Source organism: Plecotus auritus (genome assembly GCF_963455305.1).
Source record: "Plecotus auritus genome assembly, chromosome: 1".
NCBI lineage: Eukaryota > Metazoa > Chordata > Mammalia > Chiroptera > Vespertilionidae > Plecotus > Plecotus auritus.
The window spans coordinates 92202229-92227681 of record NC_137770.1 but is presented as its reverse complement, the minus strand read 5'-3'; the positions used below and the strand labels follow the sequence as shown (position 1 = coordinate 92227681).

The 25453-nt window shown below is 40.6% G+C and overlaps 1 protein-coding gene across 4 annotated transcripts in view; it reads right to left on the bottom strand.

Annotated features, from left to right (window-relative positions):
- Window positions 1-25453, bottom strand: part of NUBPL (NUBP iron-sulfur cluster assembly factor, mitochondrial) — a 285767-nt gene that overhangs the window by 233148 nt on the left and 27166 nt on the right. For all 4 annotated transcript variants that reach the window (XR_013961537.1, XM_080686398.1, XM_080686397.1 and 1 more), the window contains exon 4: window positions 3101-3191. Coding sequence is in view for 3 of the 4 variants with exons in the window: in XM_080686398.1 (XP_080542524.1) it covers window positions 3101-3191 (91 nt within the window). In the remaining variant the exon portion in view is untranslated. The remainder of the gene's footprint in view (window positions 1-3100; window positions 3192-25453) is intronic.

Below are 25453 nucleotides of genomic sequence, written 5' to 3'. Positions count from 1 at the left end.
CAAAAAATTCAAGAGGAAGGAACACTTCCCAGCTCCTTCTATGAAGCCAGCATCACCCTAATACAAAAACCAGATAAAGACAACACAATGAAGGAGAATTACAGGCCAATATCCCTCATGAATGTAGATGCCAAAATCCTCAATAAAATTCTAGCAAATAGGATCCAGCAGTACATCAGAAAGATCATACACCATGACCAAGTAGGATTTATCCCAGGAATGCAAGGATGGTTCAATATCCGCAAATCAATAAATGTGATACATCACATAAACAAATTGAGAGATAAAAATCACATAGTCATATCAATTGATGCAGAAAAAGCATTTGACAAAATCCAACACCCTTTCTTGATAAAAACTCTCAACAAGGTGGGAATAGAAGGATCATACCTCAACATCATAAAAGCTATATATGATAAACCCACAGCTAACATCATACTCAATGGGCAAAAACTAAAACCATTTCCCCTAAGAACAGGAACAAGACAGGGATGCCCACTCTCACCACTCCTGTTTGACATAGTACTGGAAGTATTAGCCACTGCAATTAGACAAGAAGAAGAAATAAAAGGCATCCAAATTGGAAAAGAAGAAGTAAAGCTGTCCTTATTTGCAGATGACATGATATTGTACATAAAAAACCCAAAAGACTCCATCAAAAAACTAACAGACTTAATAAATGAATTCGGCAATGTAGCAGGATACAAAATTAACACCAAGAAATCTATGGCATTTCTATACACCAACAATGAACTTACAGAAAGAGAGACTAAAAAAGCAATCCCATTTTCCATCGCACCAAAAAAATTAAGATACTTAGGAATAAACCTAACCAAGGAGGTAAAAGACCTATATGCGGAAAACTACAGGACACTGAAAAAAGAGATAGAGGAAGATGTAAACAGATGGAAGAACATACCATGTTCATGGATTGGTAGAATCAACATCATTAAAATGTCCATACTACCCAAAGCAATCTATAGATTCAATGCACTCCCCATTAAAATACCAACGGCGTATTTCACAGACCTAGAAAGAACTCTCCAAAAATTCATCTGGAATAAAAAAAGACCCCGAATAGCCACAGCAATCCTGAGAAAGAAGAATAAAGTAGGAGGGATCTCAATACCAGATTTCAAGCTGTATTACAAAGCCACTGTCCTCAAAACAGCCTGGTACTGGCACAAGAACAGACATATAGATCAATGGAACAGAATAGAGAATCCAGATATCGACCCAAACCAATATGCGCATTTAATATTTGACAAAGGAGGCATGAGCATACAATGGAGTCAAGACAGTCTCTTTAATAAATGGTGTTGGGAAAATTGGACAGATACATGCAAAAAAATGAAACTAGATCACCAACTTACACCATACACAAAAATAAACTCAAAATGGGTACAGGACTTAAATATAAGACGGGAAACCATAAAAATACTAGAGGAATCCACAGGCAGCAAAATCTCAGACATATGCCAAAAGAACTTTTTCAGTGATACTGCCCCTAGGGTAATGGAAGCCAAACAGAAAATAAACAAATGGGACTACATCAAAATAAAAAGCTTTTGCACAGCAAAAGAAACCATCAACAAAACAACAAGAAACCCCACTGTATGGGAGAACATATTTGCAAATGGTATCACTGATAAAGGTTTAATTTCCAACATCTACAGGCAGCTTATACAACTTAATAAAAGGAAGATAAATGATCCAATAAAAAAATGGGCAACGGACCTAAATAGAAGCTTTTCGAAAGAAGACAGAAGGAAGGCCAAGAGACACATGAAAACATGCTCAAAGTCACTTATTATCCGAGAGATGCAAATCAAAACAACAATGCGATACCATCTCACACCTGTCAGAATGGCTATCATCAACAAATCAACAAACGACAAGTGTTGGCGAGGATGCGGAGAAAAAGGAACCCTCGTGCACTGCTGGTGGGAATGCAGACTGGTGCAGCCACTGTGGAGAACAGTATGGAGTTTCCTCAAAAAACTGAAAATGGAACTCCCATTTGACCCAGTAATCCCACTCCTAGGAATATATCCTAAGAAACCAGAAACACCAATCAGAAAGGATATATGCACCCCTATGTTCATAGCAGCACAATTTACAATAGCTAAGATTTGGAAACAGCCTAAATGCCCATCAGCAGATGACTGGATCAGAAAACTATGGTACATCTACACAATGGAATACTATGCTGCCGTAAAAAAGAAGGAATTACTACCATTTGTAGGCACTTGGATGGAATTAGAGAACATTATGCTAAGTGAAATAAGCCAGTCAATGAAAGAAAAATACCACATGATCCCACTCATTTGGGGATAATGAAAAACATTATAAACTGATGAGCAAAAAGATAGTTACAGAGGCAGTAAAGCATCAAACAGACTGTCAAATTACAGTGGTAAGGTTAGGGAGAGGTGGGGGAAATAAGAGATCAACTGAAGGACTTATATGCATGTATATAAGAGTAACCAACGGATGCAAAACATTGGGGGGTGAGGGCATATATGGGAGTGGGGTGGGGGTGGGGGGCAATGATAAGATATGTACACATATAATACCTTAATAAAAATTTGAAAAAAAAAAAAAAACAATTTAAGACAAATATGATAAAAATCTGATTAGAGAAAATAATTTTCATCTCTTCTAACACAAATACATACTTTCTATTCTAATACTCCCATATATCCACACATTTAATATAAAGAGACAATAGTGATGAGTTAACTTTTGATCACTTACTATGTGCCAGACACTATTAAATGCATTACACTTACAGCAATTTTGTAACTGAGTAATTACTCACAGCAATTGTTAACCCTATTTTATATATGGGGAGGGTAGATAAGGGTTAAGGTACAAAGAGGTTAAACAATTCACTCAAACCTTCAAACCTACATAGTAAGTGACAGAGCTGGAATTCAAACCCAGGCAGCCTAGCTCCATATCTGATTTCAGAATTACTATACTATACTGAGTGCACATAGTACACAGTAAAATGCCTGACTTTAATTTAGTACACAGCAGGTACTAAATATAAATAAAAGTGTAACTATTATCATACTATTTATCTCTTTTTACTTACTCTGTGATAATTCGGGATTTCCTTTCAGATTCATCATCTTTGGAATTGATGGGCCATATACATCGACATCTAACAAACCAATCTCCTTTGACTGTAAGAAAACAGAATTTATCATTATTCCCATTCTTCATCAATGATAAAGCACATAACAGTAAATCTACCTATAGAAAAGACAATTTACAAAATATTCCAAATTGATTACCTAAATTTCAAAGCAACAGTAAGGTAAACGAGTATAAATTGCTTCGGGCAAATACATTTTGTTGGTTTACTGGAGAACTCACCAGAGAAATCCACTGCATACACTGTAGTTTACATTTCCCATATAGTCTCAAATAGACTGAGACTTTCTGCTCTAAGAACTTAACAAATTACATGCACATAATGTTAAAGTAATAATTTAAATGGCCAACAATACCCCAGGAAGATATAGCATTAACTTTTTGGAAAGGCCATCTAACATACCAAAGAATACAAAAGTTATAAAAGAAATCACAGAAACAAGATCATAATTAAAGCAAGTGAGAAATTCTGATGTAGATCTGGCATGGAAGTGCTAAGGAGGATAGTGGTAGACATAATACAGAGACACAGGTGTAAGTCACAGTTAAACACTCAAGGTCTTCTGGAGATTCATAAACAACTAAAACTGTTTTCTTTAATGACCCATCCAGGTGCCCAAGGGTAGAATATCCTAATTGTTCTCTTCACTTGCTGCCAGTTAATCAGCAGCTTAGCCAAAGAAAGGAAAACAAAATTCACTATTCCCAAATATGTCTTTTTTTCTTCTCCCCACTCCTTTCTCCTTTGATAAATTAAATCAATCTGTTACTGGTTTTTCTCATGGACTAGCGAACTATATGCCTTTGAGTTATGTTTCACCCAGACTTACATGCTCCTCACTCTCTCCCTGTACCTCTCTTAACTTCTCAAATGAAATTTTTTTAATTAAACAATCCTCATCTTCCATATTATCTACCTATTTCCAGGCACAAAATCACTTTTTAAATCTTGCTGTCTGGTTTCTATAAATACACAAAATAAAGTACATTCAACATTTATAACCCTAACTTTATACTCACACAAATGCAGTTCTAAGAAAACCATTCAATGTCCCTGTGTGACTCACAGATTATAAGAATTAGGAATTAATACCTACCTCTACCAAAAATCTCAGCTTCTTATAAAATAAACTAGAGACCCGGTGCATGAAATTCGTACACTGGAGGAGGGGGTCCCTCAGCGCAGCCTGCTCCCTCTCACAGTCCAGGAGCCCCACGATCAATTGCCCCACAGAGGGAGGCCCCACCCACCCACCACAGCCCACCTGTCAGTGGCCTGGGCCTCCCTCTTTGGGGTGATCGTGGAGCCCCCTGATTGATCGCCCCACTGGCCAGTGGTCTGGGCCTCCCTCTGCAGGGTGATCATTAGATGACGGCGGGGCCCCCAACCAATCACATTGCACCCACCTTGGCTGGCGTAGCGCCAGTGGGTATCATAGTGTGGTCATCCAACAGTCGTTCCACTGTTTGGCCGTTTGGTCAATTTGCATATTACACTTTTATTATTATAGATGAGACAACAGGAAGACACTTACCTTTAATAGAATGGTAGTATATAAAATTTAGGTTTAATGAATTTTATTAGCTTTCAAATGGTAGAAACATTCAATGAGAAATTCTGACCCACTTTAACTCCTTTTGAAACCCCAAACAAAAGAATTTAGTTGAATTAAAACAGAAGAGTCTACTGTTATAACTATCATCCTAGAATTCACCTCTTTTCCGTATCTTTTCTCCTGACACCTACAAAAACTAAAAACTACCACAAAATAATAATAAATGATGATTAAAACAAAACATGTTCTAAGATTCTTTTTCCTTGCTCTCTTATATTACTGTTGGTTTTATAATAACTAGAAAGGGCTAGGTTCCAGGTTTCAAAATGATCTCCTAAAAATACCTATAAAGTAAAATAACAGCTTTTTAAATTTATGTTTTCATAAAACAAGAAAACAACTAAGAGGTGCTTGCAATATAAGACTGGTAGGCTCGATTTTATCATCACTAGATCTTCCAATTTCTTTCAAAACATTAGGAATAATCTATCCTGTCTTCTAGAAGAAAACCATGCCTGCCTAAATTGAACATGTAGGCATCATGGTTCGGGGCAAAACTAAAGAGCTACCCTAAAATTTGCTGTAGTAGAAGTAAATTTTACATATACGTATATGGCTGCTATTAAGAATAGAGGGTAGTGAAGGATATTACAAGATTTTAACGTTCCTCTGCTTCCTAGAGAATGGAACTAAGAATAAGGGAGATTCTTCTGTGTTAGGTTCTCTGCATACTCCCCCTAGAGTAGCTACCCACTGACCTTAACTTAGTAGCAATGCTTACATATATCAAAAAGGAAAGAGAGGAGCCCTGGCTTGGTGGCTCAGCTGGTTGGAGCATTGTACTGCACCTCAAAAGGTTGTGAGTTCTATTCTGGTCAGGGCACCTAACTAGCTTGCAGGTTCAATCACCTGTGGGGACGTGTACAGGAGGCAACTGATCAAAGTTTCTTTCTCACATCAATGTTTCTCTCTCTCTCCCCCTTTCTCTCTCTCTTAAAAAAAAAATCAATTAAGAAAACATATCCTCATGTAAAGATTTAAAAAAAGAGAAAGAGAGAAGAAGGTATGAAGACCAGGAGGAAGAGAGGAAAGAAAAGAGAAAGGGAGAGAGGGGTAAAGGCAGGGACCGAGGAAGGAAGAAAAGCATAGAGAAAAGTTAATCAGCAATGTTATATTAAAATCCTGGATAAACTAGGCCATTACAGTCAGCTCTGCGTAAAATCAGAATCTCTAAAAACATGTCATCCTAAATCACCCAAATAAACACTTAGACTTCCCTGATTATATCTCCCCATTGCTTTAATTCTCTCTGGATGCCTAAGTACTTTACATTTCTCATTAATTTCTCATAGGTGGTATTATACCTACTTATGGATAAGAAAGCTGGGCACTAACAACCCAAAATGACTTTTTTTTTTTAAGTATTCTTTCTTAGAATGGAGCACATGGGAAACAACACAAAAATACTAACCTCATAAATCTCCACCAGAACTTTAACATGAGCTGACTACAAAAGACTTAAGAGATAGAGCAGGAGTCAGCACTTTTCCCTAAAAGATTAGATAATAGTAAATATTTTAGGCTTTGTGGATCATTTGATCCACAACTACTCAACACTATCATTATAGCACCACAACAGCCACAGATAAAGTGTAAATTAATGAGCATGGCTGTGTTCAAATAAAATTTTACATATAGGCAAGATTTGGTCCATAGGTCATAGTTTGCTGACATTAATTTAGAGAATAAACTTTTTCATGACCAAGTTATTGAATCACTCAACAATGTAATTTTGGTAGAGAGAGCCAAGAGCAGGAAGAACTGAGATATCTCTTGGTGTCAGAGAAGCTATTTCAGTAAAAATTTACCTTCTCATCCTTAATTGGCTAGTTTTTAAAAATAATAGAAGCCCTACCCAGTTTTCTCAGTGGTTAGAGTGTCGGGCCACAACATGTACCTATGTTGCAGGCTTGATCTCGGCCTCATTAGGGCACATGCAGGAGGCAACTAATCGATGTATGTCTCTCACATTGATATCTGTCTCTCTTCCCGCTCCCTTCCAACTTCTCTAAAAAAAATCAATGGGAAAAATATCCTTGAGTGAGGATTAACAAAAAATAAATAAATAAGTAATGAAGACACTTTTCAGGTTGTTTCACTGGAACTAAGTTAGCACGGCCTGCTTGGATTTTACATTATCATAAATGAAATCGGTGTCCATTAAATAGAAACACTAAGGCCTATACTAATTAACGTATGTTTTTCTCTGAATTGGCACAACTACTAAACCGGTAAAATTACCGTAGCTATGAAAGTTAGCTTATGCGTATTTTCAAACTAGTGCACCAGACTTCTATTTTAAGTGTACAAATAGTCTTTCAATTTAAATTTTCAGTTTTATACTGTAGACCTCAGATGTCAAACTTGCGGCCTGCAGGCTGCATGCAGCCTACAATGAATATTTTTGTGGCCCAGCCAATATAATGGTACTTAAGAAACATTTTAATAAAATTTCATAATTTAATTTTTACAATATTCTGTTATACATAATTATTAATAACAATGTTTGCTAATGACTGGTTACTATAATCGTGTTGCATTCATTTCCCTTATGCACAGGCGCACCATTTCTCTACACTAATACTAGCAGCGAATATTTTAGCAGCCAATTGCCATGTCATTAGTCTTGTACTGATTTGTTTGGTGTGGGCAACAGAAAATATTTCGCTTTCGGAGAACAAGAAAAATAGGTTTATCTACGTTATGCTTACTAGTATTAATTTGTGCAGTTATTCAGTGCCTGGTAAATTAATGTTCAAAAAAATTAATTTTTATTAAAATGTTCTATTATTTTATGTTAACAATTACTCATTTATTTCAGCCCTTTGTATTCAGCACGTCTCTATTGAAATAAACCTACATTTCTATGGAAATTGAAGCTTTCGTTTTTCTGCAGCCCACATAAACTTAAACCTTGTTTATTTGGCCCGTGTTAGCCTTTGATTTTGACATGCTTGCTGTAGACAGTTTTATACTGTAGAGCAAAGTAGAGGCTATAAATAATATATGCAACTGGATGTCAAACCAGCTAAGTTTTATGAATCCTTTCCACCTCACTCCTCCTAAAATTATATTTAGTTTAAAAAAGCACAAATTAGGATTTTTCTTATCTTTCATTTCATGGCAAAACTAAAGATCTACCCTAAAATTTGCTGTAGTAGAAGTAAATTTTACATATACATAGATGGCTGCTAATATACATTATTACATAAGAATAGAGGGTGGTGAAGGAGATTACAGGATTTTAAAGTACAATCAAAAGAATAATCACTACAAAAGCCTCACCAAATACACAACAGATAAAGAAAATGATTATGAGTAAAAATAACTATAAACTTACTATTGTAAAATATAATTGCCATATTTAATGTCACCATAAAACTTAACCTAATACATTGGTACCTAATATTATACTCTTTTTTCTGACTCCTCTGCAGTACTCAAAGACTAGCAGGTGATATAAAACTAGACAGCTTAAACCCCAAGATGCTATTTATATTTTTGGATTTGTTTCTTTATATTCATAATACCCTGTGAAAGCTGTAAAAGGTGGCAGAATTATTCAGAGTGATTATACTGTTTCATTACTACTACATGAAAGCTGCAATTTTAAAGCCTACAAATTCAATTTTTGTGTGTGTTAGATTTCAAAGGCACCAACAGTTTTGATACTACTTTGTTCTTCCAACAGAATTTATACTAAAGAAGACTGTAAAGCTTCATGACAAGTTCCTTTTAGCTATGTCATCTGCTAATAGAACCCATCAAAACACATCTTAGAGTGGTCCCACCCCATTATTTGTAAGTAAACACTCATATAGGTCTAAGGCCTAGCTAAAGATTGTACTTCCCTTAGAATTATCTATTTAAGAATCCCATGAATCTCTACACATTATATTCCATTTAATCTTGGACTGGCAATTGAGATTTGTTCCATTTAGAGTTGGGTCAAGCCTCATCTTTCTTTTCTTCTCTTTAAATCAAGCTTCCATTCAGAAGAATTTCAATCTCTTAGTAGATACAATATCTTTCTTAATTCTATTAGATAAGATTAAATAAGAATCCTATTGTCAGAAGGACTGGTTAGACCAGTGGTCAGCAAACTCATTAGTCAGCAGAGCGGCTTGTGGGCCGCATGTGGCTCGTGAGCCGCAGTTTGCCGACCACTGGGTTAGACAAAGCAATCTTACCTAATAATAGACAAACATGTAAATTGACTGTACCTCCACTACGCCCACAGCCAATCAGGAGTGAGCATGCAAATTAAGCTGACAAAGATGGTGGGTTAATTTGCATACGCAGGTACGGAGTGGGATGCCTGCTATGAGAGGGAGGGCGGGGGGCAGAGGTAGCTACAGGAGCGGTGCTCTGGCCAGGAGCGAGGACTTGCAGGCTCCTGGGTGGCCAGGAGCGAAGCCAGGGGAAAGAAGGCCTTGCACGAATCTTTGTGCAACAGGCCTCTAGTCCTATACATTAAAGAGCTAATATGCTAATTAGACCGGATGGCAGAACGACCTTCTGGAATGACCTTCCGGAATGACCAGTGGGTGGGGGGTGGGGCCGCAAGGGCTGAGGCAGCTGGGGCTGTGAGGGCCAAGCCCCCTGCATGAATTTTGTGCATCGGGCCTCTAGTCTACACTAATAAAAGAGAAACATGCAAATTAACCATCACTCCGCTACACCCACAGTCAATCAGGAACGAGTATGCAAATTAGCCCAACCAAGATGGCAGCGGCCACGGAGCTGGAGCGAGCAGGAGGCTTGGGTTGCCCCTGGCAATGGAGGAAGCCAAGCTTCCCGCCTACCCTGGCCAGCCCTGGCCTCCGCTCAAGGCTACAAAGTTTCAATTATAGAAGATAAATAAATCCCAGATACCTGCTTCCAGCCGGCCCTGGCCTCCACTCAAGGAGGCACTGAAAAAAAAGAAAGAAAAGAAAAAAAGGAGGGGCTGGGAGCCTGGATCGCCGGGGGGCATGGCCAGCCTGAAAACAGCCCTCAGCTCCTCACCCAGGCTGGCCACACTCCCATGGAGTGCAGGTCCCCACTGGGGGGCTTGGCCAGCATGAAAACAGCCCTCAGTCCCTCACCCCATCAGTCGGGGTCAGTTGGAGGTGATCAGGACAGCGGTGGGGGGCAGTTTTGAGTGAGGAGGCCAGCAGGGGGGCAGTTGGGGGCGAGCAGGCCAGTGGGGAGGGTAGGTGGGGGCGAGCAGGTCAGCAAGGGGGCAATTGGGGGTGAGCAAGGCGACAGGGGAGGCAGTTGGGGGCGAGCACACTGGCACGGGGGGCAGCTGAGGGTTAGCAGGCTGGCGAGGGGGCATTTGGGGGCAAGCAGGCTGGTGGCGGGAGGAAGTTGGGGGTGAGCAGGCTGGCAGGCAGAGTGGTTAGGGGTAATCAGGCAGGCAGGCAGGCAGGTGAGCGGTTAGGAGCCAGCAGTCCTGGATTGCGAGAAGGTTGTCCGGCTGCCGGTTTAGGCCTGATCCCTGTAAACCAGCAGTAGGACATCCTTCGAGGGGTCCCAGATTGGAGAGGGTGCAGGCCGGGCTGAGGGACACCCCGCCCCCTGTGCACAAATTTCATGCACTGGGCCTCTAGTAAGAATATAATTTCCTACTCTTTATCAAAGGACTATCTAAATCTTCAAGTTCAGTCAAGAAAGAGGACAAACAAGGGCAACATAAAGGAAAAAGTCACCTGTCTGGATGAAGCACAAACAGAGATGAGCTCATGAACAGTACATAGTATCTCAAACAATAAATTAATTGCTTGCAAAAGACCTGACAAAGTAGAAATAAAAGGTAAATAACAGATTTCAAAGACTATTTTAAAGCAGAAATAAACCTACAAGATCATCTTATCTTCTGTCTACTTTTTAATGATGAAGAAACAGGCCCAGAGGTAATGTCACAGCTGGGCCTAGGATCCAAATCTCTCCCCAACATACCATAAAGCCTAACTGGTAACAATCACCAGCCACTCCCCTTTATCTCTTTCTTCTCATCTGCTACTATATTCTCCCTTTATACTCCTTGTCAGACATACTACCCCCTGCAGTTTTAACACACCAGGCATACGCACATGCCTTAGGACTTTTTTTTTAAGATATCTTTTCTTTTTTTCTTTTTAATATATTTTATGGAGTCCAGAGAGGAAGGGAGAGGGAGAGAGAGAGATAGAAACATCAGGGCAGGCTATAAGGGGGTGAATGGGAGAAAAAAGGGGACATATGTAATACTTTCAACAATAAAGATTTTTTTAAATAAAAAAAGAAACATCAATGAGAATCATTGATCAGCTGCCTCCTTCACACCCTTCACCGGGCATGTGCCCTGACCAGGAATCGAACCATGACCTCCTGATTCATAGGTTGATGCTCAACCACTGAGCCAGGACTTTTATACTTGCTATTCCTTCAGCCAAGAATTCTGTCCCCACAGGGACCCTGGTTCTGTCACTTCCTTCAAGTCTTGATTCAAACATCACCATGCAATGAGGCCTTCAATGGTCATTCTACCTAATACTGTAACTCCCTCATCATTACACTGGATATTTCCTATTCCCCTTCCTGCTTTTTCTTTCTTTTTTGCACCTACATCAATATTTAATGTACTCTATATTTACTTATTTATCTTGTTCATTATATCTCCCCAACTATAATGTTAATTCCGTCAGGGTAAGGATTTTTGTATGTTTTGTTCACTATTGTAGATAAAACCAGAACAGTAGGCAGTCATTGAGATACTGTACTCTGCTCCATCTGAAGAAATTCTGATTCAATAGGTCTGGGTTGGGGTCCAACAGACTGCATTTGTACCACTCTAGGGTATAAGACAAACTGCATTTGTACCACTCTAGCATATAAGATAACCACAATGTGAAAAATAATAATAAAGGTACTACCAAAAAGAGAGAAATGAAAATTAGCTATAAGGGCCCAAGCCTTGGAACCAACAAGATCTTACCTAATAATAGGCAAACATGTATATTGACCATACCTCTGCTATGCCACCAGCCAATCAGGAGTGATATGCAAATTAACCCAACAAAGATGGCGGTTAATTTGCATACACAGGCACCGAGTGATAGGGCGGGACTCTTGCATCGTCGCCATGGCGACGACGCAGGCGGTCTACCCCACCCCTGGTCTCTCAGGGCCTCTGGACAGAGTGGGAAGGCGGCTCCGGGGCCTGAGCGGAAAGGGGCTGGGCCAGAGTGGAAAGGCAGTGCCAGCAGCCAGGGAAAGGAAAGCCCATTCTAGCACGAATCTTCGTGCATCGGGCTTTTAGTCATAGTAATAATAATCTACAGTAATCAATAGTAACATTGAAGATTTGTGGGGTTTTTAATTATAAAAAAAGTAGTTAACATTCTGCCATATGGGTTAATAGTCACATATCATATATGTATATAAAAAATAATTCATTGTTTATCTAAAATTCAATTTTAATTGAGTGGGTGTCATATATTTTTATTTTATAAAATCTAGCAACCTTACCCCAGCATGTCTTCTCAACAGTTCAGTCAGAATGATTGGGTTGAAATATAAGTCAGATCATGTCTGCTCAAAAACCCTTCATTGCCACCACCCCCCACCCCCCATTTCACTCATGTAAAAGCCTAAGTCCTTACAACAATTCACCAGACCCCCATAATCTATGTAGTTCCCCACACTCCTGCCTCCCAACCCTGTTAATTTTCAGAACCTATGATTCCAGTCCATTTATTACTCTAGAAGTCACAGAGATCTTTTTATTATTACTTGAATAGTAAGCTAGACATCCTCCCACACATTAGCCTTAGAATTGGCTGTTTCTTCTGCCTGCCTGACACACTTTTCCCTCAGTTGGTCACACAAACTACTCTTCATCTTCAAGTCTGCTCAACTGTCATATTTTCAGTAGGGCCTACGCTATCCTAAATTGCAAACACACCCTCACCTTCAAGCACTTGCCCTCCCCCTTATCCCAGACTACTAGTATTTGTATAACTTTCTAACATACTACGTAAATTACTTCATTGTGATGTTTATTATATTCATTGTAAACTCCAAAAGGGTAGGGATATCCCCAAGCACATAAAAGAGTAAGCATGAAATAAATATTTCGTAAATGAATAAATGGATGAATGAATGAACAAACCTCCATTTGTTCCTCTGTAGAGTATTAGGATTGGTTACTATATGACCTCTATGGTCCCTCGTAAGCTTTACCATTGTGTGATTTCTACTTCTATACTAACATTTTCAGTTATAGGATTCATAATTAGATAAAATGTATACATGGTTTAAAATATTCCAGTGTTAAAGAAAGGGCCATAAGTTTCCTTGCAGTCTTCTTAACCACCACTTTTTTCCCAAGAAAATCCAATGTCATCATTTTTCTATTAATCTCAACTCCAGAAAAATGGGACTTTATAAAGAAAATCTAGCCCTGGCCTAGTGGCTCAATTGGTTGAAGCATACACCAAAAAGGTTGTGGGTTTGATTCCCAGTCAGGGCACATACCTAGGTTGCAGGTTTGATCCCCAGTCAGGGCACATGTAAGGAGGCAACTGATCAATGTTTCTCTCACATCAATGTTTCTCATTCTTTCTCTTTCTCTCCTTTCCTCTTTCTCTCTCTAAAAAAAAAAAAAAAATCAATAAAACATATCCTTATATGAGGATTAAAAAAAAGAAATAAAGAAAATCTAGTGTAAAAACAGGCTATGGTAGGCTGCTATAAAAGAATTAAAGAGTAAAAATAAACAAAAATAAATATATAAGAAAAAATAGAAAAGCAAACATATCTATCTATATATATGAAAGCCTAAGTGACCATTACAACCGGTCGATCGTCGATCGAACAACCGGTCAACCAGTCAACCGGTCACTATGACGCGCATAGACCACCAAGGGGCAGATGCTCAATGCAGGAGCTGCCCCCTGGTGGTCAGTGAGCTCACACAACCAACCTCCCGCAGTACCCCTACCTCCCGCCTGGCCAGCCCTGATCGGCCCTGATCGCCAGGCAGGCCAGGGGACCCTGCCCATGCAAGAATTCGTGCACCAGGCCTCTAGTGTATATATAAAAGCCTAAGCAACCATTATGACCGAATGACTGGGATGACCAGAACGACCAGACAACCGGCCGGTAGCTATGACGCGCACTGACCCAGACCTTGCTGCTGCGGCCCTGACAGCCCCGAATCTGGTTCACCTGCACCGCAGACTCAGACAGGAAGGAGGAGAGAGCCTGATTCCTCACAGAATCGGCTGTTGGTTAGTTTGCTCCTGGGGCCCTGACAGCCCCAAATCTGGTTCACCCACACCCCAGACCCAGCCAGGAGGGAGGAGGGAGCCCGATTCCTCACAAAATTGGCCATGCCTTAGCTTGCTGCCGGGGCCAACTTCCTGCGGTCCCTCCCCCTGCCAGGCCAGTCCCCCACCCACGCACGAATTTGTGCACCGGGCCTCTAGTGTGTCTATATCCTATCTAATAAAGAGGGAATATGCTAATTAACCCTCATGCCCTCACAAAGATGGTGGCGCCCACAGCCAATGAGGGAATATGCTAATTGACTGCCACACCATCGAAGATGGCGGCGCCCACAGCCACAAGATGGTGGCACCCACTCCCCTCAGTCCCGCTGGGGTGCCTGCCTCCGGAGTCCCCTCAGCCCCCCAGCTGCCCAGGGCTGGCCCAAGGCACGGGCAAGCCTCAGATGGCGGCTGCCCAGCCAACGCCCAAGGCGCAGGCAAGCCTTGGATGGCGGCTGCCCAGCTGCCCAGGGCTGGCCTGAGGTGCAGGCAAACCTTGGCTGTTGGCTGTCCAGCCACCCAGGGCCGGCCTGAGGCACAAGCAAGCCTCGGATGCCGGCTGCCCAGCCTCCCAGGGATACCCAAGGCTCCGGTAACCAGGGCCGGCCAAGGCTTGCACTGCCAGCAGTGGCAGCAGCAGAGGTGTGATGGGGACGTCGCCTTCCCCTGATCGCCAGGTCGCCTCCCGCCCCTGAGGGCTCCTGGACTGTGAAGAGGGGGCAGGCTGGGCTGGGTGATCCCCCGCTACAGTGCATGAATTTTCATGCACCGGGCCTCTAGTATATACAGTGAGTGGCCAGATTATTATGATCTCTGAATGCATAATAATCTGGCCACTCACTGTAGACTGACCACAGAGTTGGGATTTTAAAATAAGGTTGAGCAGGACAAGAAGCAATTCCTTTTAGTCTCACATTTTCATCTAGTAAGTAACAGGGAAACTAAACTAAGTGTAAAATATCTAATATTAAGAAAATAAAAACCTTAAATCCTTGCCCTGTATAAATAAAGAAAAAAGTATTAATGCCCTTAGATAGTAAAGTCTTCAAAATCAGAGAAAAATTAGAAAGGCTTCTGTCAGCACAGTAATGCATAAAATGCAGGAGAAGATACTTCTAGACCAGCGGTGGGCAAACTCCGGCCCATTCGGCTGTTCTATCCGGCCCGCGGAGCCGAAAGAGCGGAGGTTCTCTTGCTCTCCCCTCCGCTCCTTTACTTTGAATTTATATTAGTTCACACAAACACTCCATCCATGCTTTTTTTCCGGTCCTCCAGTTCAGTTTAAGAACCCATTGTGGCCCTCGAGTCAAAAAGTTTGCCCACCCCTGTTCTAGACACTAACCCCTAAAAATAAAGTCATCTTATTTGTGACATCAACCAGCCACTTCTTTGCCAGACCTAGAAACCTAAAAAAAAAAAACTAGAACTATTCCCAAGCCTTTAGATAAAGTAATGAAAACCAACACCAATTCCTTCAGATTGTCCTTAACTAAACTGCAATGCAGAGAAGAGCATTTATAATTCTGATAGCAGCTCTTCCAAAGAAAAGCATTGCAGCAATCATAGGAATCGGATGTGAACAGAGTACTTGATCCACACTTCAGGTTCAAAAGGAACCAATCAGCTAGTTTTGAAACCCATTCCTTCATATGCCCTCTGCTCTCATCCTCTCAGTGACCCTTCCAACAACGCCCTGCTGAGGATTAAGGGCCCTTTTTATTCCTATAGGACAGTGGTCGGCAAACTCATTAGTCAACAGAGCCAAATATCAGCAGTACAATGATTGAAATTTCTTTTGAGAGCCAAATTTTTTAAACTTAAACTTCTTCTAATGCCACTTCTTCAAAATAGACTTGCCCAGGCCGTGGTATTTTGTGGAAGAACCACACTCAAGGGGCCAAAGAGCCGCATGTGGCTCGCGAGCCGCAGTTTGCCAACCACTGCTCTAGGAGATGTGATGGAGAAAATAATTTACTGAGAAGAAAAAAAAATTGAGAGAGGAAAAATGAATTGGTGAGAGCAAAGTTAAGGAGGGAAGAAGAATTTTAAAAAAAAAGATTATTGATTGAGAAAGATCTGGAAAACTTATTGATAGAATCATATTATAAAACTCAAAGGATGTGCAATAGTTTTGCCACCAATATGTTATAAATGAAATGAAACTAAGGAAGAATATATTAAATGTAAAATTAGGGTAACTATTCTCTTTCTAACACATAATCAAATTCAGCAATTTCCATGAACCAAGTGAAAGAATGAATTACTGGCAGCAAGCTGCACTTTACCAAAAGAAATTTAAAAGGTAGGCCCAAGGGTACTGAGCAGGAAACATCCAGCCAATAGTTTCTTTGGAGCTGTACAAAACAAAACTGCTACTGCTTCTAATTGGAAATCTTAAAGCATGTTGTGCATTATGCATTCCACCTAAAGACATACAGAAAATAGAAAGAAAAAGCAATCTGGGGCTTTTTACCTATCTAAACATTTTCTTATAAAACAGTATTTTTATTTTATTGTGTTGGCTGAATGTGTGTCTGTGTGCATATGGAGAAGGAGGAGGAGGAGAAGGAGCAAGTAAGGAAAAATTCCTAAGAGAAGACTGGCTTTAGGATCTATAGTAACACATTTCACCTCTCTGTTACACAATTAAGTTAAAAAAACAACAACAATGCCTTATCTTTCACTTCAATATTTGACATTAAGTTCTTTATCCAGTACACTGAATTATTCTTATAAAAGATGCCACAGAGGTAGACACACATCTCAAGTCAATTAACACTATTAATAAACTCTAGTGGTTATCCATTAGCAAATAAAACTTTTTCTATAAAATGTACGAACCTTAAGAATTTAGATATAATGTGTTTAATCACAGATGACATCCAAATCATCAGTGAAATTTTAAAAATGTACTATATTCAAATACATAAATAACTACACAACAAATTAAAAATAAAGTTCAAAACTACAAAAAACCCCCAAGGTATCATTATAATCATCACCTATAAATGATGTTATAAATATATATTTACCTAAACCCAGATAAGTTATTTTTATTTAATTAATTTCAATTAAATAGCTACTAAAATATATAGTATATTTTTAAATATCTCAGTTATCCCTCGCCGGTGTGGCTCAGCGGTTGAGTGTTGACCCATGAACCAGGACATCGCGGTTCGATTCCAGGTCAGGGCACATGCCCAGGTTGCAAGCTTAATCCCCAATAGGGGGCATGCAGGAGACAGCCAATCGATGATTCTCTCATCATTGATGTTTCTATCTCTCTTGTCTCTTCCTCTCTCTATAAAAATTAATAAAAACATATAGTTTTTAAAAATCTCAGTTATCCCTGATGCAAGTAAGGATCAATAATATTTTTCAAAATACAGTAGGTCCTAGGATTACGTTGGAGATCCATTCCTACGGCGCAATGTAACGCAATTTTCACCGTAAGTTGGAACCCACCTACATAAGTACCTATGTCACTCACATGGAGCACATACACGGCAATAATGAAGTGAAACAGTAAAAAAAAAAACTTAAAAGAAAGATAACAATTCCTGACCTTTACTTATGGTAAATAAATAATTAAAAAAAATAAAGCACATATGTACATACATTGAAATGACGGAACTTTTTTTTATATATATAAATAAACTAAACTCAATGCATGAAATTCATGCATGGGTAGGGTCCCTAGGCCTGGCCAGCATCAGGGCTGATCTGTGGGGTGACCGGCGGGGCGATGGGGGACCCCGCTGGCACCCGCCTTGGCTGGCCTGGGGCCTGCGGGCTGGGGGCAGCTCCTGCACTGAGTGTCAACCCCCTGGTGGTCAGTGCGCATCATAGCGGCCCATCATTCCACTGGTCATTCTGCCATTCGGTCAATTTGCATATTAGGCTTTTATTACATAGGATGGGAGATGGTGACATAACCACTAAACGACGTACGTCGAGTCCAACATAACCCGAGGACTACCTGTATTAACACTATAAAGTTCAAAAACAATTATTCTACTAATTCTGTTGCCAAATAGCAACATTTTTATGATAAATGAAACATTGTTACTTAATACCATATGAATCATATAAGTGATAATCATTTTTTGGATATTTTAAAGTAACTAACATATTAAAGGCATGGTAGAATGCATGAAGAAGCAAACTAAGATTTGCCTCACTAAAGAGATTGGTGATTGTGGATAAGTTACAAACTTCACCAAACTAGTCTTCTTACCTATAAAATAAAAATTAAGAAGATACCTACCTTACAAGATTTTTGTGAGGTTATAAAACAGTGTGAATTTGTGAACTTTAAAGAATAGCTAACAGTTATATAGGCACTTCCTAAACACTGTATGTTACCTTATTTAGTCCTCATAACAAGCTTACGCAGGAAGTGTATAAAAATAGTCAATGAAGAAACCTAGCCCTGACTGGTTTGGCTCAGTGGATAGAGCGTCGGCCTGCGGACTGAGAGGTCCCGGGTTCGATTCCGGTCAAGGGCATGTACCTTGGTTGCGGGCACATCCCCAGTAGGGGGTGTGCAGGAGGCAGCTGGTCGATGTTTCTCTCTCATCGATGTTTCTAGCTATCTATCCCTCTCCCTTCCTCTCTGTAAAAAATCAATAAAATATATTTAAAAAAAAAAAAAAAAAAAAAAAAAGAAAAAAAAAAAGAAACCTAGGCGCTGAAAGGTAAGTAATTTGCCTGAAGTCAGGCAGCTGTAAGAGCAGGAATGGAGAGGAACCTAAGCAACATGCCTTCAGAATCCATAGGTAACCACTACAATATGCTCCCTCTCTCTAATGAGACAAATTAAGCCAAATTCCTAGCACAGAGTACATACTCAATGTTATTGTCTTCCACTAAGACGCCTTTATTTTCTGAAACAGGAAAAATAAGCATTTATGTTCAACAAGTAGTTATTTACCACATGAGACAACAATCCAAAATAACATTATAATTATTAACACAGGCAACTATCCTATCCTATATAATAAAACCCTAATATGCAAATTGACTGAACGGCAGAATGACCGGCGGAACGACCGGTCGCTTTGATGTGCACTGACCACCAGGGGGCAGATGCTCAATGCAGGAGCTGCCCAGGCTCATGGCTGGCGAGTGCAGTGGCAGTGGCAGGAGCCTCTCCCACCTTCACTGAAGGCAGGCAGTTTGGAGCGAGGAGTCCCGGACTGCGAGAGACCCAAACTGCGAGAGGGATGTCTGACTGCCGGCTTAGGCTCGATCCCCCGAGGGGTCCCAGACTGCGAGAGGGTGCAGGCCAGGCTGAGGGACACACACACACACACACACACACACACACACACACACAGTGCATGAATTTCGTGCACCGGGCCTCTAGTGTAACATAAGTTTTAACAATATCAAAATAATCTTTAATGTGCACTTATTACTCTTATCTGATATTGTCTAGGGGTTTTGTTTTTGTGCTTTTTTCAAGTGAATTGCTTTAATTAGGTCACACGACAAGTAATTGGGAGAACTGAGCTTGGAATGCAGGTCTTTCAATTGTTATACCAATGTGTTTTTTAAAAATAGTATTTTTATTTTTCAATTACAGTTGACATACAATATTATATTAGTTTCTGGGAAGGGTTGTTTTGTAAAAAGAGAAAGAATCATGTCTAGTTTAATATTTTATATAACATCACTGTGAAATAGCCTCTACTAAATATTAAGTAACATATTTCACAGAAATTGGATTTAGGGTTTTTGGTATACTAGCCAATTTTAAGTTACATACATATATAGATTACACAGAACAGACACATCCAAAAATGCAATAATAAAATAAAGATTCATATGCCTAGAAGATATTTGGCTGGGCCAAAGGAAATCAGCTCTTGATTATAATGGATACTAAGCAAGAAGAGAAGCAATTTATTACATTCTGCTTCTTATTTTTTTGTTATAGCTGTAAAGACATCTGTGTTTCTTTTCTAAATCAAATGCACAGTACTTACTACAGACTAACACACAAAAAAATATCCAGTTACTGAGTCCTTACTATGTGCGAGTCATTATGCTAGAAACATTACATATATAGCTCTCTATTTCACAATAGCTCTGTAAAGTAGCTGCAGTATTATTCTTACACATTTCATACATGAGAGACCTGAACTCTAAGAGGTCAAGTGCCTTGCCCAACTTCACACAGTTAGTAAGTAAAGAGCTGGGATTCTAATTCAGAATTGCCTGAAACCAAATCCACACTTTTCCTACCAAATATATCCAAACCTAAGCTGGGTATCGGAATTACCTGGGGAACTTGTTAACAAAATTAATAGTCAAATCCAAGACCTATAAATATCAATTCACAGATATTCTGATTTATTTAACAAGCTCCCCAGGTGATTCTTATGCAGCAAGATGACAATGGTCTTAGGAGTAACACTTAAAAACCACTTTACTACCTCCAACTGCTTCTTCTATATTAGTTTGGTGATTAGAAGGTGAAATTATAGGGTCCTAGGCATCAAGTTTCATATTCAATAAGTGTTATAAATAGAGTAAGGACCCAATTCTATTTTAGATTAGGAAATACATTTTCATAAATGACATCACCTTTTTTTCATTCAGCACCAAAACCTGAAGTGATCTTTTTTTTTTTTTTTTTTTTTTTTGCCCCGACCGGAAATTGAAGTGACCTCCTGGTTCAAAGGTCAATGCTCAAACACTGAGCCACACCAGCAGGGCAGAGTGATCTTTACTCCTTCCCTCTGTCTCTTAAATTTATCTCTTCCTTTGCCTTTTTACTATTATCTAGAGGACATTGGCATCTGTGGACACTACTAACAGGTATGCACTGAAAACCCTTACCCCACCACACCCCTCATTTTCAAAGGCAGAGTTCACCTCTTTCCCATTTTCATATTCCCCACTTTCCCAGCCTCCCTTGCAGCTAAGACACACTTATGAAACAATCTTAGTGAAGCTAGGGAATGCCTGATGAAAGTTTCTCCCCTAACATAAAAAAAAAAAAAAAACAGTAATAAGAAACAACACTCTCTGTTTTTGTTTGTGACCATAAGAATTAAGCCCCCAAAAATGCAAAAATGCCAACCCAGAGCCCTCATATAGTTAGAATGCTTTTTAACCAACTCTTTAACTTCCAAATTTCTTATTATATGAAACTAGAGGCCCGGTGCACGGATTTGTGCACCAGTGGAGTGCACGGATTCGTGCACCAGTGGGGTCCCTCGGCCTGGCCTGCACCCTCTTGCAATCCGAAACCCCTCGGGGGATGTCAAAGAGCTGGGTTTGGCCCAATCCCCGCAGGCCAGGCCGAGGGACTCCACCGGTGCCCGAATCCATGCACCGGGCCTCTAGTATGCATATAAGATCTTTGGTTAATCTCTTCCCACCCTCCTCCTCCCCCTTCCCTCTGAGAGTCATCAGTCAGTTCCATGTTTCCATGCCTGTGGTTTCCACTGATGTGTTGTCTGCCCCCTCGTGGTCAGTGCGCATCATAGCTACTGGTCAGACAGTCAGATGATCGCTTAGGCTTTCATATAGAGAGATAATAAATCCCTACTTCAAGCTAATTTTAGTTGGTAAGTAAACTCTCATTCTGGCTATTGCAACAGCCTCCCTTGCCTCCAATCTGTCTCTAATTTGTTCTTCAGCATCACTATAAATCTTACCTTTGAAAAGCATAGATTTTACCATGAATCATACACTAGTAGAAAACTTCCTAATATATTCCACTGATTATGGACAAAATCCAAACTCCTGCACATATGGACCCAGTCTATCTTCAACTGGATTCTCCATAGCCCTCTTATCCCAGTATACCATATACTATAGCCATACAGACTACTTCTCATTCCACACACCTTATAATAAATTTCCTGTTACATAACTTTGCTAACATAATTACTTCAACATAGAATTCTCTTATTTTCTGCTATTTTTCTACCTGCCAAATTCTACCTAGCCTTCAAGTTACTTCCTGTGCTTAAAACTGGAATTAATTTCTGTCCACTCTAGTATTAACATCCTGTTTATAGCCACCATCTGTTGCAATTACCACACTCTTCCTAATAATATGTGTATCTTATTACTACATATCTTGTCATATGAAAATAAATATATATATCTGTCAATCCCACAAGGCTGAAGTTATTTGTGAAGCTAGCACTCATGAGAAAACACACTATCTGGTTTGTTCAATCAAGTTTGTCCATAATCACTTAGACAATCTCAAATATGTTGTTTAGGACAGCGGTCACCAACCGGTGGTCCGCAGACCACTCGTGGTCCATGAGGTCTGAAAGGTTGGCAACCGCCGGTTTAGGACACAAAAGGGATGAAGATTGTATTTTAAATGGAAAGGAAAACTATAATAAAAATATTAGAGGTATTTTTGAAAATTATTTTTGTGGAACCTCACAACCTTTTTGAACTTAAGGTACAAAATAAAATGTTTTAACTGTTGCCCTGGCTGCTATTGCTCAGTGGTTAGTGTCGAACCAAGCACTGAAGAGCCATGGGTTCAATTCCCAGTCAAGAGCATGTACCTGAGTTGTAGGTTCGATCCCCAGCCTGTTAGGGCGCTTGCAGGAGGCAACCAGTTGATGTGTCTATCTCACATCGATGTTTCTCTGTCTCTCTCTCTCTCTCTCTCTCTGTTCTTCCCTTCCCCTCTTCCCCCCACTTCCACTGTCTCTAGAAATCAATGGTAAAAAATATCCTCTGGTAAGGATTAACAACAGAAAATGTTTTAGCTGTTAATTGCTAAATGAAAACCAGAAAGACAATGTAAACCCTCAGAAAATGCTTCAAATACTTATATATGCCAAGTTATCTCTACTCTCTTATGATTAAATCTAGAGGCCTGGTGCAAGATCAGGGCTGATCGGGCCAGGCCGGCCAGGGGGAGGGGCCATGGGCGGTTGGCCAGCTGGCCCCGCCCCAAATCAGGGTGGGGGGGCAATCAGGGGTGGGACTGGCCAGGGGGAGGGGCCTCGGGCAGTTGGTTGGCCAGCCAGCCAGCCCCATCCCCTGGTTGAACTCCCAATTGAGAAGACAATTTGCATATTAGCCTTTTATTATATAGGACTAGAGGTCCAATACACAAAATTGGTGCATGGATAGGGTCCCTAGGCCTGGCCGGCGATCAGGGCCAATCTGTGGGATGACCTGCGGGGCAATCGGGGGCTCCCGCTGACACCCGCCTTGGCTGGCCTGGGGCCTGCGGGCTGGGGGCAGCTCCTACATTGAGTATCTGCCCCTGGTGGTCAGTGCGCATCATAGCGACTGGTCATTCCACCAGTTGTTCCACCATTCAGTCGATTTGCATATTAGGTTTTTATTATATAGGACTAGAGGCCCGGTGCACAAATTCGTTCACCAGTGGGGTCCCTCAGTCTGGCCTACAGGATCAGAATGAAACCAGCTCTCTGACATCCCCTGAGGGGTCCCAGATTGTGAGAGGGCACAGGCCAGGCTGAGGGACCCCACCGGTGCATGATCAGGTCTGGGGAGGGACGCGGGAGGGCTCCAGGGTATGTCCGGCCCGTCTTGCTCAGTCCCGATTGGCTGGACCCCAGTGGCAAGCTAACCTGCCAGTCAGAACATCTGGCCCCTGGTGGTCAGTGCACATCATAGCAACTGGTGGACCGGTCCACTGTCTGCCCCCTGGTGGTCAGTGCATATCATTAGCATATTACTCTTTGATTGGTTAAATGGATAACTGGCTGACTGAACACTTAGCATATTAGGCTTTTACTAGGTGTACCAGTTGATAATGCAGATTTTCTTCAATAGATGGAGTTACATGTATGTTGATATATATGCAATTTGATATGTATGCTATTTGACAGCAAGCTTCAAAACCTCATATGTCAAATTTGCTGAAGGTGTTAACATCATAGATATTTTTATGCTTAAAAATGTCAAATTCCGTGCAAAAAAAAAGAGCATTTGTGGCAAGTTTTAATTCATTACTTTATTTTGAAGAAAAAGTTATCATATACTTTGGGAAATTTATGGTGAACATGCTCCATCTCAAGATACTTGTGAACACTGGTTTAAACGCTTTAAAAGTGATGATTTCGATGTGAAAGACAAAGAACGTCCAGGTCAACCGAAAAAGTTTGAAGACCAACAATTACAAGCATTATTGGATGAAGATGCATGTCAAATGCAAAAACAACTTGCAGAAAGATTAAACGTTGCTCAGCAAACAATTTCTGATCACTTACAAGCAATAGGAAAGATTTTAAAGATAGGAAAATGGGTGCCACATCAACTGAACGAAAGACAAATGGAAAACCGAAAAGTCATCAATAAAATGTTGCTTCAACGGCACGAAAGAAAGTCTTTTTTGCATTGAATTGTGACTGGTGATGAAAAGTGGATTTATTTTGAGAATCCCAAATGCACAAAATCATGGGTTGATCCAGGTCAACCATCAACATTGACTGCAAGGCCAAATCGCTTTGGGAAGAAGACAATGCTCTGCGTTTGGTGGGATCAGGAAGGTGTGGTGTATAATGAGCTTCTAAAACCAGGTGAAACCATTAATACTGATCGCTACCGACAACAAATAATCAATTTGAACCACGCTTTGATCGTGAAACGACCAGAATGTGCCAAAAGACATGGCAAAGTAATTTTGCTTCATGATGGCACACCATCACACATTTCAAAACCAGTTAAAGACATGTTAAAAGATCTTGCCTTGGGAAGTATTAACCCACCCACCATATTCACCAGACCTTGCTTCTTCAGATTACCACTTGTTCCGATTGATGGCACATGCACTTTCTGAGCAGCACTTCAAAACATACAAAAAAAGTGGAAAACTGGGTCTCTGAATGGTTTGTGTCAAAACATGAAAAGTTCTATTGGGACGGTATTCACAAATTACCTAAATATGGGGGAAATGTGTAGCTAGAGATGGACATTACTTCGAATAAAGCACTTCTGATGTTTCTCTTGAAATTATCGTGTTTTCTTTGATTACAAAATTTGCATTATTAACCAGTACACCTAGTATTTTATTAGGATGACTTCTTACATTCTATATCAACCAGTAAACTGCCCAGTTTAAATCTCATTATCATTTACTAGAGGCCCGGTGCATGAATTTGTGCACAGGTGGGGTCCCTCGGCCTGGCCAGTGATCAGGGCCATCTCGCCCAGTCCACGGGGAGGGACCGCGGGAGGTTGGCCAGCCGCCCCGATCGGGGCCAATTAGGGCCATCTCGCCCAGTCTATTGGGAGGGACATGGAGGTTGGCCAGCCGTGGGAGGTTGGCTGTGGGAGCACACTGACCACCAGGGGGCATGCCGCTCCTGCATTGAGCATCTGCCCCCTGGTGGTCACTGCGCTTCATAGCAACTGGTC